We start from the raw sequence: 16,268 nt of genomic DNA on the forward strand, positions 1-16,268 counted from the left end.
TGAGCAGGCTTGGAAGAGAGCCTGGCTTGCAGTCAAGGCCAGGTGAAGTTGCCTGACTCACCAGGGGAGCTGGGCCCAGCCCGTGGAGGGCACCAGATCCACTTTATTCCAGCGGATGAGGTGGCAGGTTCAACGGTGGACGAGTACAGCCCGCACACACTCCGGAAGGGAGATGACAGGCAGCCTTCCCTCCACCCCGAGGCAGCTGTTCGCTGGGGCTGTCACCGGTGCAGGGCGAGCCCAGTCACGCCTGCACTTCCCCCTCGGATGCCCTGGCGGCTCCACTCAGCTGGACACTGAGGTGGGGGGCGGTGGGGGGGGGGGGGTGCTGACACTGCAGCAAAGCCCCCAGGGGCCAGTGTCCACACAGACCCTGGGTCCAGAATCAGGCTGCTGCAAACACAGCAAAGTCAAGGGAGCCGCTGACAGAGGCCTAGGCGGATGGCGTCTGAAAGACGCCCGCTGAGGGCACCCTGGGAGTCAGGACCCCGTGCCGCTCCCTTGTCTTCTCTGAGCATCCAACGCTTCACTTGTCCAGCAGGCCAAGGGATGCTCGCCGCCCACATCAGGAGTGGATGTCGGGAACTGATGAGCAGGAGAGGCAGATGCCAGGAGTGAGTGGGCTGGAGGGGCGACAGGGCCAGGAGAGGTCTGCCGCCACCTGGAGAGCTCGAGTCCCTCTGAGCTGCAGGACCTTGGCCCACCACACTGGGCCTGATTCTTCCAGTGAGGCCTGAAATCCAGGTTTTTACATGCATGTTTGCATCACGCACACAGTCGGAGGACAGCCAAAACACACTGGGCGGTTAGGCTGCCCGCCTCTAACGTCTGTGCTGAACACAAGGGAGGTTTTTAATCCTCGGCCTGGCTGCAGAGTGAGCTCCAGGCCTCACAGGCGGGCAGGCACCACCCCCGAGACACCGGCTGGGCCGAGGGAAGCCTTGTTCCTAAATTCCTTCGGACAACCTGGATCACCTTTGGGAAAAGAAGTGGGGCCAGCTGGCAGGGAGGCCAAGCGCGGGCAGGGAGAGCTGCCAGGGGAGGGCAGGCCAGGTGGTGGCGGCATGCAAGCCCTCTGTGTGGGGCTGGCTGGCCCCAGAGGGGTGCTGTGAGGGAGGACCCCAGCCTGCCCACCTCCCATGCCCAGGAAATGACTTTAGCAAACGTGGAAGGAGAGAGGGGGGCCTCAGGACGGGCAGGCAGGGGGAGGGGGTGGGCTCCACGTGTACCAGGGGCCGGCGGCTCTGCTTGATGTAAAATGCGCCCGGAAAAACCAGGCCCTGGTCAGGCAAGCTGCCGTGGAGTGGCAGGTTCGCAAACAACCGAACACATGTCAGACATTACTGGGCTGATGTGCCGAGCCAGGCAGGCTGGGGTCTGGGCCCCCGCTCGCAGTCTGCGCTTGGTCCTGCATCTATGGTTTTCACATGTGTTGTTTTCCCGTGCTTGTTTAGACTCAGCTCGGGCTGGAAGTGCGTGGCTCCCAGGCGGGCGCTGGGGCTGCGGGTGGGGGCGGGGCTGCCAAGGACCCTCCGGCAGAGGGGGTGGTGCTCTGGAGGCTGCTGCAAGGCATGAGGAGAAAAACGGGGGCCAGGAAACAGTGACTCGGCGTGGGGGGCCCTCCCTAGCAGCCCTGGAGGCGACCTTCCAATTTCTTGCCTTGCACAGGAATGTGGACACTGTCCACCCACTGGTCTCTTAGAGGGCCCAGGAGCTTGGGGTGCCCTGAATCTGCTTGTTTTGTGTTCTGGGCCTTCCCTGGAAGAGGGGGACAGGGGCATGGCCAGGGCAAGTGTCTCCTGCCTGATGGCTGAGCTAGCTTTTCGAGAGAACACCTACGGAGCGTGCACCGCCCTCAACAACCCCCACCTGCCCCAGCCCTGTCCGCATCAAAGCCAGTAATGACTGCAGGCTCCATGCTCTCCTTCACTGCCAACCCCACCCGACTCCAAGGCTGGCCCACTTCACCCTGAAACCTCTCTGCACAGCTGCCCACGGGGCACACGGGCTGCTGCCCATTCTTTACAGTCGGCTTCCCCAGAGGAACTGCAGCCAATAGGAATGTGAGTGTGTGATTCTCAGAAAACCCAGCGTGGCACCACCCCGCAGGGGGAGCGCAGGGTGGAGGTGCACTGGGTCTGTGGACCAGGTGAGCGGGGGGCCCAGGCTGTGGCTCCGGGGCTGAAGGAGGGCATGATGAGGTGGTGCCTATCAACCCCTGAGTCCCAACACACGTGGAGACACGTGTGAGTCCCCATGGCCCCTCTTGCCTGTCCCACCACCAGGCTGCTGGGGGACTGCCCCTTCCCCCTGGACGCAAGCCCACACCCCCCCAAGTCAGCGTGGGTACAGGGGTCACAGCGAGGACGTGTGAGACCGAGGCCCAGCCCAGGGGATGCTGAGAGCAGAACAGTGACTTGACTTCAGCGAGTGCAGAAAAGCCACTCAGTGTGAGAAGGGGCAGGTCATGGGCAGGGGCTCAGAAAGCCTGCAGAAGGGAGAGCAGGAGTCTGAGCAGGGAAGGGGGTGAGGAGCCTGGAGGAGGGGATCTGTGGGGGAGGGGCAGCACATGCCAGGGTGCCCTGTGGAAGCTCACTGGCTGGAGAGGAGTTGGGGTGGGGAGCAGGATCAGGGGCTCCCGGGGCCTGAAGCTTCCTCTAGGAGGAGACTGAAGATCTGTGCAAGGGCCTGACCAAAGGAGGGTCGTGAGCTGACAGCCATTCTGGGTGGGAGGATGGGTGGGGGAACCCAGCATGTGGGGCCACAGCGGGGAGAGAGTCTGGGGACAGGAGGACACCTCCAGGGCCCCTGCCTAAGTTACAGGGGGATGGTGCCGCCGGAAGTCCTCAGGAGCAACAGGGCCAGGGTGGTACTGGGGGTTCTTGGGACCCTGGGACCATGATATGTCCCCAGGGATGGATGGCTGTGCAGTACAGGGAGGCAGCCGGGCTGGAGTGTCCTAAGCTGTCAGTCACAGTGGGGAACAGGGACGGGGGAGGGAGGTGAGAAGGGGGAGGGAAGTGGGCGGGGCAGGATGAACAGATCAGGCCTGTCCCTCCATGAGAGGGGCGCATGGGGAAAGCCTGGCCCACCCCAACTCCCTGAAGCCTCCAACCCCCCGTAAAAACCATGGTCCAAGCCCTGGGGGCATGTCCCTTCCCAGACCCTGGCCTCTGCCCAGATGCCCTTCCCCTTGGGTTGGCCTGGCAACCCCAAATCCCCATGGAGGACTCTGCCCTCCACCCTGGTGCCCTGGGGATATGCCCTTGCTCAGCCCTCATTCACACTCACTCACACACACACACCCCATCCTCACGAGGGCAGAGCCCTGTTGGGAAGGGGCGCCCTTGCTTAGCCCTCATTCACACACACACACACACACACACGCGTGCGCGCGTCATCCTCATGCGGGCAGAGCCCTGGCGGGGAAGCGGCACCCTTGCTCAGCCCTCACTCACACACACACGCGCGCACAGCAGCGGCACCCCCCCACCCGGCCCGGCTTACCCTGGCCGGCGGCACCGATGCCCAGGTGCGTCAGGTTGGCCGCCAGGTTGCCGGTGCTGCTGGAGCTGCTCAGCGCGGGGAAGGTGGGCTCCTCGGGGTCCAGGGGGGTCGGGAGGGGGGAGGGGAAGTGGATGTTGGTCAGGTCAGGCAGGGAGCCCCCCGTGTTGTGGGTGGCAGGGATCAGGGCTGTAGTGTTTTCCTGGTCGGCGGATGGAAAGATGCTGGGGGGGGAAAGGCCAGACAGAGGGGGAGGTGAGCTCTCAGGACGGCAGCTGGCCTGTTCTCCCCAGGAAGCTGTGGTGGGGGCAGGAGAAGGCTGGCTGCAAAAAAATAAACCAGCAGGTGCAAAATGACACCCCAGAGTGAGGCGCTGCTCTGCTGGAGAAAGCTCCCAGCACCTCCAGTGCAAACAGGAAGCGGCCGACAGCTCGGGCTTGGGGGAGGGGCTTCCCACTGACCAGGAACGGGGTATGGGGCTGGGGAAGGGGCTCTGTCATCTCAGGCAGGCAGGGGCAGGAGTGTCCCCCAGCATGGGGCTTGCTGGGTGGCCGCCAGTGGCACAGAGCCCTTATCATCAGGGTGTGTGGCCTCATGAGCAGATGGGAAGACCCGGGGTTGTCCAAGCAGCCCTTGGTTGCCTTGGGCACACAGGGTGGGCCCTGCTGAGACTTACTTGATTCCAGGAACCTCGCAGGACTTGGGCCTGGGCCCTGTCTGAAAGAGAAGACAGCAGAGTCTGAGCCGGCCTCCTCACAGGCACTGCACCCCCTCACAGTATGGCTGACCTCTCTACAAGGGCTAAGAAGTACCCAACAAAAACTGAGTTTATTGGGACTTCCCTAGTGGTCCAGTGGTTAACAATCCAGTGGCAATGCAGGGGACACAGGTTCGATCCCTGGTCTGGAAACTAAGATCCCACAAGCCATGGGGCAACTAAGCCCATGAGCCCTGGAGCCTGTGCCGTGCAATAAGAGAAGCTATTGCAGTGAGAAGCCTGCACGCACCGACAAAGACCCAGCACAGCCAAAATTCAACAAATTAAAAAAAAATACAGTTTAGGTGCAGATAAAGGAAATGTGGCTCCAAAGGATAGGAGGATGGGCTGCCCCAGACACACCCAAGGGCAAAACCAAGAACTGTGTGGAGATGGTTTTCCTACAGCCCCCTCCCGGCTTCACTCTACCTGGTAAGATGGGCATGGACCAGGGGTGGTGTGGTCCCGTCAGAGCAGGCATTGGGGAAGTAGAGGAACCCTGCCCACTCTTCACATCCAAATCCCCTGGGGCTGTACCATGATGTTGGCAGACAGCTGGGGGACAGGACCACTAAAAACCCACCCAGGTGCCTGGAGGCTAACGCCCTACGTCACTCCTGAATCAAAGCAGGCGGGACTCTGGTGGCAGAGGCTCCCGCTGCTCAGAGTCCCTCTGTTCACGGCAAGGAAGAACATGCCATGGAGAACCCTCAGGAGGCTCAAACCAGATGCCACAGATAACACAGAAGATGCTGGCCACTCCCCCTGCTGGCCTGCCTTCCAACGGCGCGGGGCCCTGAGCTGATTCCCAAGGGAACCCTGGGGCTGTTGTGCTCCCTGCCCCACGCTGCCCGGGGACAGACACCGTGGCTGCCCTGCAGACCAGCCCCGGGGAAACTCTGCTTCCCCTTCCTCTTCTGTGAACCCAGGACCCTGTCGCCATCCAGGAACCGCAGGGTCCCTAGACTCTTCGTCCAAGGACAAAGGAACTCTCTTCGGCGGCAGCGGACAGGACTGGGCAGAACCTCGCATGCCAGGAGAGGGCCCGGCTGAGTCACGCTCCCTACTCGTCTCTGCCTCCCGGGCCCTCGGGCAGACACTCCTGGTATTCTCTAAGGATTATCAGCCCAGAACGTGGGCACACTGGCAGGAGGCTAGGCCTGCCTTCCATGCACACAGCCAGTGAGCTAGGGGGTGGGAAGGAGGGAAGGCCCAACTGGCAGTGATTGGGGCACCCAAGGGGTGGCATGTAACCACCAGGCATTTAGCCCCTGCAGGGAATGCTGGAGGAACGGGTTTTTACTTGGCCGTAGGCTCCTTAATTCCGTGAGTAAACACTCGCTTCATTACCAGATTATTCTTTGCAAAGCGCTTTGACAATGACTTTTTCTAAAGAGTCTTTTCAAACGCATTCCACGGATGTTATGGGATCCTAATGGATTTCTAAACTGCACGAAGAATTCACCCATCATCCCCCGTCCCACCCCCAACGAATCCACAGGAATTCCTTTACTGACATCCTCACAGATGTATCCTTTGGTTTCAAGCGGCAGTTAAAAGGAGTCTCGCCCAGATGCTGGGCTCTGCCACCCTCTTCTCACTCCCACTGATGCTGGGGCTCCTTTCTTCCCCAGCCGTGATACTTGCCATCTTCTCTGGCTTTACAGCAGCAGCACATTTTGGGCAGGTGGTAGGGACCCCGTTCTCCTACTGACGCACCTCTCCGCAACTAGACATTTCAGTTACTTTTTCCTTTGGGTTGTTAAGAGTTTTAAAGGTTTTTACCAAGTATGAAAATGACAAGTACTCCTCGGGCAAAACTGCAACATGCGGACCGGGTCAAGAGTGCTGGCCAAACCTGCAAGTGCATCTTCCCCGGGGCCTGGTCCAGCACACCCAGGGATCTGCATCTCTCTGTGTCTTGTGCCTTTCTAAACAGCTTTATCCTGCTCTTTCTGTGTACCAGTTTTCTCACAAGTCTCTCATGCCTTTAAAACTCCTTCAGAGATCCCAACTCACACACACAGAGCTTTCCACATGAGGGACTGAGGACAATTTCCTTATAAATCCCCTGCTGTCAAACATTCAGGTTGTTTTCAGTTGATTCCAAAAGCTCTGAACACACGCCTTAATGAGCACAGTGCTGTCTGCTTCATCATCGCCCTCCGAGCTCCTGAAGGGAATGAGCGATCTGAGCTGCTGTCCCTTTCCCTGCAACTTGACCAGTGATAGGTGTCAATTCTTTTTTTTTTTTACATTCAAAATCGCTTTAGTGTTAAATGCATTTTTGTTCTATTCAAATTCTTTGAAATCTATTCATGGCACAACTTATCTTATCACCAGATCTTTTTGTAGGCTGAAACTGAGAAATCTGTTTCTGGATCTAGAAATAATACAGACATCTCAAGCCAACTGGGAATTCCAAGCAGACTCTGTACTGCAATAAAAGCTCCAATTATTGTGCAAATAAATGGAAGTTTATGTTTAAAGAGGAAGATAAATGATGAAAATTACCCAATACTGTGGGTTAGTAGAATGACCACAGGCTAAGAATTAGGTAGTGTAGGTTCTAAACCCGAAGTATCTTCACAACCTTGTGCACATCACTTAATCTCCCTGGCTTCAATTTCTTTTTTAGTTGATATATAATTGGCATATAATATTATATTAGTTTTAGGTGCACAATGTGATGATTCTGTATTTGTATATACTGCAGTGATCACCACAATAAGTCTAGTTAACGTTCATCAGTACATGTAAAAACATGGAATGCCTCATGAATCTGCCTGTCATCCCTGCATAGGAGCCATGTTAATCTTCTTTGCATTGTTCCAATTTAATACATGCTGTCAAAGTGAACATGGATTTTAATTCTTTATGTGGTTTTTCCCAGTGTTAACAGGCCTGCTGTTAGTATTCAAGGCCTAACTGGTTAAAGCTAAATGAGGTTTGGGGAATTCCCTGACAGTCCAGTGCTTAGGACTTTGCACTCTCACTGCCAAGGGCCTGGGTTCAATCCTTGGTTGGGGAACTAAGATCCTGCATGCTAGGAAGCGAAAAAAACAGAAACAAATTAAAAAAACAGAATGAGGTTCACATTTCAGGAAAGATGTTCTCCCAACATGCTATTTCACCATCTTCACTTGGGTTGTGCTTCTAAAAAGATTTTAAAAGATCAAGAAGGGAAACCACCTTCAAAAGCACTTAGGCTCTTACCTTCTTGGTGTCCCATCCTTGCTTGGAAAGATTCTTGTCTGTCTCTGATGCGGTCTCCTCCATACCCGGGACTGTTAACAGTAAGACTGGGGTGGGGTTGGAGGAGAAGCAGAAAAGGGATCTTTGCAGCCTTGCAGTGGTACCAGGTGGTCCCTGACACAAAGCCACAACCGTGATATGAATGTAACTGCCCCAACAGTAACTTCTGGGGATTGTACTAAAGAACACAAGAGCTTCATTTTTTAAAAGTAAAGTAAAAAAAAAAAAAAAAAAAACAAACCAGAGGACCTGTGATTTAAAGAGAAACGAAAGTGAAAGCTCTGGAGCTCAGGGCGCGCGTGGCAGCTGGCTCTCACAGGGTCTCCTCAGGCCTCAGGGGCCTCAAGCTGCAGAGGACCGCCAAGCATCTCTCCTGGGGGTGGCTGTCTTGCCCCATAACCCCCACCTGCAGCCCTGTGGACACCTGTCTCCTCTTCTGGGCTGTTAGCACCCAGAGGCTGGGTCCCTCCTGGGGTCTTGGAGACTGAGGTCCATCCACCCATGGCAGCTATGACGCCATGAATGATCTGCAGTGCTAACCAGTCCCAGGGAGGAAAGGAGAGGAGAAAGGAACAAGATGGCATCTCTCGAGGCCCTGGAGCCAGCTGTACCTGAAGCACCTTTCCTTAAACCTTTCAGGTAAGGAGAGAGTACACACTTTTATGAGATCCAATTTCTTTATGCCTGTTGAAGGCTGTTTTTCACCCGGAATAGTAAAATTAGGAACATAGCCAGATGGGTGAATTTCTCCTTCTCAAAACCTAGACGAGGGGATGGGAGGACAACCAGGCTAATCCTAGACTTTGTTACTGCCTGGGCCCCTCCTAGAGGAAGGGGAGAGGTGATGTGTTTCCCGCCCCTGACCCCAAGGCCAACAGGACTCAGAGTTGCCAGGGATCACCAAGGGTCCCTGGGAGGGCAAAGTCCACTTGTCCATGCCAAAAGCCCACGCTTCTGCGGGGGCCTCCCTCAGGGTGGACAGTGCTCTCTAAGCTCCCTCCGGCACCAGGAGCAGGAGGGAAGTGACAGATGCACTCTCATCCACCCAGGAGTTTGGGATCCTCGCTTTATTATGGACACACGCCCTCACTGCTGGTGCCCACTGAGCTGGAAAGATCACATGGAGAGGGTGCCTGCCAGCCAAGCGGTGACCTTCTGGCTGCTCATCCTCCTTCCTTCAGCAGAATCTCCCCGGTATGTTCACAAACTCGCACAGTGAAATGCTACCAGAAAAGTGGGAAGCATCTGGACATCAGCGTACATGATTCATTTTCTGGTTTCAGGGTCCTGGAGCAGGTCAGGCCCACGTGGGTTTCGAGGGCTGGCCTCACAGTGTCACACTGCCCTCTCTGGGTGTCGCTGCCCCAGTTTTTAAGATGCCGTGTACCTTCCTGGAGGGTCCCAAGGACACTGCCTCCACACCTGGCTCCAAGGAGGGACTGGGGCCTGCGTACAGATCTGCCCCAGCTACAGAGGTGTGTGCACCCAGCTATAAAGGAGGCTCTGGACAAGAGTTAGGGGACAACTGGCCTCTCTTCCACTCACTGTTTCAGGATGGACCTTAGGGACCAAGTGGGTTCTGAGCATCAGAGACGGGAAATGATCCAGTGTGAAGCCAGGGATTGAACGGTCCCTGAAGATGAACATCTAGCCCCAACTGCTGGTCATGAGCTGATAAAAGACCCTTCTGCTTGGGTTTGCTGCTCCCAACATCTGAAAGCATCTGCAAGGCGCCTTAGACTGTGAGGTCTTACCCTGAGTCCATCAACAGAAGCCAATGTGAGTTCACAGGGACTGTTTTCTCTGCCCAGAAAACCCCTACGCATCCCTCAAAATCCAGCTCAAGCAGTGCCATCTCTGAAAGTTTCTCTGAACTCCTCATGTTATACAGCACTTGCTGAGTCTTCCTTCTCAGGTCTGTGGCTCAGCTATATTAGCCACCTACTGGACTTGCCTGTCCCTAGGAAAGGTGCCCGTGGGCTCTGCCGATACCTCTTTTCTGGTGCGCATCCTGGGACCCACCCGTAAAGGGCTCTGGTTGGGTGGGCGTCATTGTGCTCTGGTGCAGGGCGGAGTCAGAATTGGTCCTGGGAAGAGGAGAGAAACAGTGAGCCTCAGCCCCAAAGGGGACAAAGGGATATCTTGACTCCACTACATCTGGGACCCACATGACAGAAGACGGTGACAGTTATGGGACATTTTTGTGAGCTGCGACCTCAGTAAAACCCTAAAGAACCACAACAGTGACCATGGTTTTCACCTGCAAAGTGTCCCTGCCCGTGGATGGGCGTCTCAGCTTCCTGCTGAAGCCCTGAAGACAGCAGGCCTGCCAATCCCACAGCAGCCTCACGGAGGCCCCCACCAGTGACAAATAAGCCAAGGAAGGTCTTGCTCCAACCAACCCAATGCTGCCCAGCACCCAGGAGAGGTTCCAGTCTCTGCCCCAATGACACAATATGCCCCGAGCTGCAGATGCCTGGAGGGAGGCCGCCTAAGAAACCAGAGGCAGCCTTGGAAAGCTGGGCAGACCCACAAAGGGCAGGACCAGCTGCACAGCCAACGTGGAGATGAGAGTAAGAGCCGTGTGCGCCCGAAAAGGAATGTCCCAGACGCTGAGAGTGACGTGGAGGAAACCTGGTTCAGGGACAAGATTAGATGACAAAGGGCGGGGCTGTCTCTGACCCTGGGGCTGGGTGAGCAATGAGGGGCTGGGAGATCCTGGCCCCCCTCCACCAGCTGTGTGTCCCTGAGAAAGTGTTCCCACCCCTCTGTGCTCTTATGCCTAAAAATGGGGAGAATAACAGCCCCAACTCTATAGAGTTCTGTGTGTCTTACATGAGTTGACACGTTATTGACCGGAGACGTTATCAATGCCACAGGCATTCGTTTCTGCAAAAATCCCCTGGTCAATAATGTGTTAATGTGTGTGACGGTTGAAATAGGACCTGGGCTATGAATACGTGCTTGGTGGGCATTAAACTGTGTTACTCAATTATATATATTTTCTGGGTTTTTTTAACAGCTTGCTTACTTCTGATCTTTGTTTACTGAAATCACCTACATATATTTTTCTGTGTATGTGTACTAAAATAAAGTTTGCCTTTCTAACCATTTTTAAGTGTACACGCCTGTGTCATTAAAGTGTATTCACACGTGTGGACAAGCGTATGTGCTAAGCAGCTTCAGTCCTGTCTGACTCTGTGTGACCCCGTGGACTGTATCCGCCAGGCTCCCCTGTCTGTGGGGATTCTCCAAGCAAGAACAGTGGAGCGGGTTGCCATGCCCTCCTCCGGGGGATCTTCCTGATCCAGGGATCCAACCTGCGTCTCGTGCGTCCCCAGCACCGGCAGGCAGGTTATCACTAGCGCCACCTGGGAAGCAGCAAGTACACTAACGCTGGTGTGCAGCTATCAGCTGTGTTCCTGCAGGTATTTGTATTAGCTATACTGTTGCTGCTATTTTATATCTTCCTAGATGATGACATTTGGAGAAGGCAATGGCACCCCACTCCAGTAGTCTTGCCTGGAAAATCCCATGGATGGAGGGGCCTGGTGGGCTGCAGTCCACGGGGTCGCTAACAGTCGGACACAACTGAGCGACTTCGCTTTCACTTTTCACTTTCATGCATTGGAGAAGGAAATGGCAACCCACTCCAGTGTTCTTGCCTGGAGAATCCCAGGGACGGGGGAGCCTGGTGGGCTGCCGTCTATGGGGTCGCACAGAGTTGGACAACACTGAAGTGACTTAGCAGCAGCAGCAGCAGATGATGACATTATGGGTTTTTTTAATCTTCTACATGTATTTATACATCTCCCTAATTTTCTAGTAATATATAATACTTCTCCAGTCACGTTTTCTATGGCTTTTTGGGAATGTGGGAAACAATCATAATAGCACATTAAATGAAATAAAGCAAGTGACGACACTGAATATTCCATACAATCCCAACTTTGGTTAAAAAGAAAAGAAAAAAAACAGTCATAAATCAGAGAAAGGGAAAAAAAAAATCCCTGGAAGACCCCAAAACTGTGACCTCATTGTTACAGGGATAGAGCTGATTTCTAGAAACTTCTGGATGCTTCTAAGTTTTGCCATTTTTAAGGGACTACATCTTGGTTTTCCAAGCACGACCACGATGGAAGTATGGCTTTGTTTCCAGTGAGAGGGCTGGGGTTGGTTCTGGGTCACTGACCTTCTCCAGCTGGTGTCCGCAGGTGGCGAGAGGTACACGGTGCCGTATGGGCAGCTGTCCACGTGCGTGTGAGTTAAGGGGGTGGTGCGGCTGGCTCAGGCCCTCCCTGAGCCCCAGGAACCCTGCATGGGCCAGCCCGAGGAGCCAGGCTGCTGGGAGGCTGCGAACAGCTGGGGCCTCGGGGCGGGGGGCCTTTCCTGCCTGGCTGCGAGCAGCCCCCAGGGTGCAGCCCCGTCCACCTAGCACTCAGCACTCACCCCCTGCAAGCGCACGTGCGGGCTGCACCCCTTCCAAGAGAGGCCTCAGCCGTGAAACGGGGGCCCGTGGGGGCGGGGGGGCTGCAGGGAGTCTAGTTCAGCTGACCCCGGCCTTGACTCTTAATTCTGGGCTGACGGGGTGGCTCCCGGGGCCCCGAGAGCTTGGTCTGGGGCCCAGCTGCTCAGGCTCCCCCAGCCCATGGAAACAAGAGGCAGGAAAGAACAGCCTTCTCTGTGCTCGAGAGCTGGGCTTCCCAGGAGCAGCCACTCAGATGCTGGGGGCGGGGGAGGCTGGCTGGCGAAGCACCAAGGGGCAGCCAAGTCGGTGGGGGGTTGGATGGGGGGATTCCTGACAGTCTTCCCTGCTTGGCCAAGGTGCAAAGGCAAACCCTGTGTCTTCGATAGCCTCCCTCTGATCTGTCTGGGTCTGGCTCAGGCTCAGAGCCCCCTCGAGCCCCACGCCTTGGCTGGGCTGCCCTCCATGTGGCCCCCACAGGGTTCACCACCACGGCCCTGACGTGTGGATGCCCGGCTCACAGCTTTCCTGGGCCCCCCTGCCCAGGCAGGCATCTGAGTGCACCCTCCCCAATCATATCAGACTGTGTGCTCCAGGGGACTCTTCTGTATCACTGTTCCCTGTGCTCCCCTAACCCCCAGCCTGGCTAAAGGCTCCTCAGCTTGCACTGCCTCCTCCAGGAAGTCTTCTGGGATTGCCATGTGATTGTACCCCCACCTCCTGGTGCTGCCCAGTAGCCCTAAAGACTGAAGCAGCTCTGATTCTATCACGGTGTGGGCAGCAGGCCGCTCTGTCAGCTGGATGAAGCGGTCCCCGCCCAAACCCCCACCCCCCACCCCCGCTGCCCACATCCTCTGGGAAAAGGATATCTGCCTTCCATGTTTGTCCACTGACAGGGGCCGGCGATGCGGGGAGCCCAGCCGGCCACGCTCCCGGTACACTCTGTCCACTAGCCCATGGTGCCGGGTAGTTCGGCTGGTGTCCAGGCCCTGAGGACTGGAAGGGTGTCTGGGGGTGGGGACGGGACCAACGCGGGGAGGGAGGAGAGGAAGAGGCGGAACAAGAGAGAGAGGAGCCCACACCACGGTTATCCGCTGCGATCTGAGATCTGACCCCCAGAATCTGACCTCAAGGTCCCCCTGACAGCGCCCCCTTGCCCGGCTCTGGAGACACCCTCGGCTATTCCAGATGGGCCTCCTTTCCTCTGGGGCCCCTGCCCCTAGCCTCCGAGCACTGTGGGGGGGGCGGCGAGCCGGGGGTCCCAGGCACCGGGGTGGCAGGCGTGCAGTGCAGCCGGCATGCACGGGCCAGGCAGAGCGGCGCAAGCTCGGGGCCTGGTGCCGGCTGGGGTGCCAGGGTGCAGAGGGCCCCCCTCCAGCCTCGCCAGGTGCAGGCGGGCCTCCACCCTCTCTCTCCGGGCCTGGCCGACCTCCTCTCCCCACCTACGTCATCCCTGGAGGGGCCTGCCAAGAGACAGCCCCAGGGCTTCCAGCCCAGGACGTCAGGGGCCCACCTGGCCAAGTACTGGCTCCCCGGAGGCTCCTCGGCAAGCCTGGGGCTGGTCTTGATTGAGACTCGACCCCCGCGCACCCTCCCCCACGGCCTTGTCCCAGCTCCACTGGGAGCCAAGTGCAGGCGTGCTTTCCGGAGCCCTGGCCCACAGCTTGGCCGGACAGGGCTCCGTTCCAGAACCTGGGGCTGGCATGAGGCCCCCGGTCAGACCCTGCTCCCGCCCCGGAGGTCCCCAGGAGCCTGCTCTCCGCCTGCCCTCCGCCTGCCCTGGCGCCACGGGGCCTCCACACCATCTGATGGGGGCAAGACTGGCAGCCTTAGCCTAGCTCTGGATGCTCCCCTACCCAGCCATCTGGCCCCTGGGCCCTTCTCTCTTCTCTGCACAGCCAGGCGAAAAGCAATTTCCTCGGGAAGCCTGCTCCTGGCGGCCTCATCGCTCTGCCCCACCTGTTCGAACACCTCAGCTAGCACTCGGGGCTGACTGCTCTCCCTGGTGCCCGGGGACCCATCTTTCTTGGACCCAGCGAGGAAGCAAGGACCCTGCCAGCTTGGGTCTTTATGTGCTTCTGCCTCCAAAAGGCTGCAGGCCCAGGAGACGGCAGCGACCTCACCATCCAGGCATGGGGACCAGAGGGCACAGGCCGTTCATCTCCTCCCAGAGATGTCTGGAAGCCCAGAGGGGAAACTGAGGCAGCTGAAGCAGAGCCAGAGGCAGAGAGCAGCTCAGACCAGCCACAGCCCTGCTCGCCAGGCCAAGTCCAGGGCCTGCGCACACGGGTGTGTGTGTGTCACAGGAACGAACCCATGCAGCGTTGGCGTGCATGCTCGGATCCCCAGGGCGGGGGTCTCTGGACGTGCCCACACGCACCTCCCCAGACCAGGGGGTGCTGGGCAGATCTGCTTCCGCTGGCAGAGGGGACACCTCCCACGGGGCCACAGGGGCGGCCGCACAGGAGTACCTAGCGCCCGCACACGTGCCGGGGATGCCGAGACCTCAGCCCAGGGGCTCATTTACCAGAGAGACAGGAGCCGCTGCCAGAGCCTCCCCCAGAAATCCGCTGGGCTGAAAATGCAAAGAACCGAGACTTTGAGACACTCCTGCCTCGCCTGGTCCCCCAGTGGGAAACCCAAGAGGCCCCCCTTGGCCCTTGGGGGCCCTACGGTAGCCCCAGACTGGGCCGAGCTTGGGGGTGCCCAGAGAGACACACTCCTTGAGGAAGGAAGGGGAGAGGAGGGGAGAAAACCCAACGAGGAGGGGCCCTGACTCAAGAGGAGCAAAACGGCCTGGTGCCTGTGCTCTGACGTGGAGGCCATCGGAGGCGGCCCTGGGGACTCAGAGCTGAGCCAGCCTGTGGGATCCGGGGCCCCACCACATCCCCGCAGCGGCATGGGAGGAGCACAGCTGGGAAACGAACAGGACTGAGCTCCCTGCGGGGCCGACACAGCTCCACCTGGCCTGTCGGCGCGCACACGGACGTGGCTGTTTCTGGGGCTCTGTCCCAGCCGCAGGACAGGTGTGCGGCTGCTCAGTGGCCCTGCCGCTGCAAAGCCCAGACACCATGCTGGGGGGCGAGGGGGGCAGGCAGCTCTCGGCCGGCTCCTGGGCCCACCATGCCCCCACTTCCACTGCAGACCAGGGTCGAGGGACGGGGCCCGGGGGTGGGGGAGAGGCGGGCGGTGGGCCTTATCTCTTCTTATTTATGATAAGGATGTGCGCGGCAGCTACGCAGCCTGCAGGAGCCGCGCTGTGTACGTCTCTGCCAAGAAACGTTTGCAGACAAGTGGGGTCAGGCCGCGGGGCCTCCTTCTGAGAATTGCTGGGCGTGCGGATTAGTGAAGCGGGACGGAGCCAAGCCCCAGAGGCCCTGAGCGGTTCCCGGCGCCGCACAGCCGGCCAACAGGTGTAGCGGCTGCCGAAATGCTCACCGCCAGACCTTGGCCTTGCTGCGGGGTCTGCTGACAGGGGACGGGCAGGGGGGATCCGGGTGAGGCCTGGCCAGGCCATCCCAGGGGAAGGAGTGGGCGGGGCGGGGGGGGGGGTGTGTGGCAGAGGGACAGGTGGCAGCAATTGCCTGGTGATCCCCGACGTTCACAGGCTTGCATACAGGCACTCTCGCTCTGGGGCAGGGTGGGGCCTGGCCTGCAACACGCTCCAGGTGGGAGGTGGCGTGGGGGAGGCATGGGGACTCACCTGGAAGGGCAGATCCACGGTGCCGCTCCCAATCTGGTTCACGTTGGGCAGGGACCCGCCGTAGTACTGGCCACGGCTCGGGCCCAGCTGCAGGTACTGGGACTTCTGGAGCTGGAGCTGCAACAGAGAAGCTGACAGCTATAGTGGGAGGAAGGGGAAGACATCCCCTGAGCACACCCTGAGGAGCGCCTTTCCCGAGGGCCCTATGCGTGACACCAGGCACAGAGGATGTGGGGATCCCGTGACTCAAGATTCTCAAAGGAGCCAGGAACCAGCAGAGTCAGAGACCCAAGATGCCTCAGATGGCCCACCCCAGGCAGGGAAACTCGCCTCCCCATCCGGGAGGGTGCTGCCTCCGTGAACTGGAGGGAGCCTCACTGGCTGCTCTGAATAACTGGTGAATAAGCAAGAGTATCAAGTGGACCTGGAGGCTGGAAGCCTGTGCAAGAGGCCCCTCACCCACCCGGGGGAGCCATTTCTTATCACGCCAAAGGCTGTGTTCCTGGGGCGCGGGCCAGAGGCTGCGAATTTACGCCCGGACACGGCAGAAATTGTCTTTCCACTGGTCTGAATCAGAGGGGCCG

The 16,268-nt window shown here is 58.2% G+C and overlaps 1 protein-coding gene and 1 non-coding gene across 2 annotated transcripts in view; both read right to left on the reverse strand.

Moving 5' to 3' along the window:
* Window positions 1-16,268, reverse strand: part of CRTC1 (CREB regulated transcription coactivator 1) — a 79,686-nt gene that overhangs the window by 11,867 nt on the left and 51,551 nt on the right. Inside the window, 9 exon segments of the mRNA XM_070461501.1 lie at window positions 3,508-3,728; window positions 4,181-4,221; window positions 7,478-7,563; window positions 9,509-9,603; window positions 11,709-11,770; window positions 12,851-12,970; window positions 12,972-12,989; window positions 14,509-14,556; window positions 15,685-15,801. Coding sequence (XP_070317602.1) covers window positions 3,508-3,728; window positions 4,181-4,221; window positions 7,478-7,563; window positions 9,509-9,603; window positions 11,709-11,770; window positions 12,851-12,970; window positions 12,972-12,989; window positions 14,509-14,556; window positions 15,685-15,801 — 808 coding nt within the window.
* On the reverse strand, window positions 7,020-7,123 carry LOC139034531 (U6 spliceosomal RNA). Its single transcript, XR_011487077.1, has one exon. It is a non-coding gene; the product is annotated as a U6 spliceosomal RNA (small nuclear RNA).

The sequence above is a fragment of the Odocoileus virginianus genome, chromosome 3, assembly GCF_023699985.2.
Source record: "Odocoileus virginianus isolate 20LAN1187 ecotype Illinois chromosome 3, Ovbor_1.2, whole genome shotgun sequence".
In the NCBI taxonomy this organism is placed as follows: Eukaryota; Metazoa; Chordata; class Mammalia; order Artiodactyla; family Cervidae; genus Odocoileus; species Odocoileus virginianus.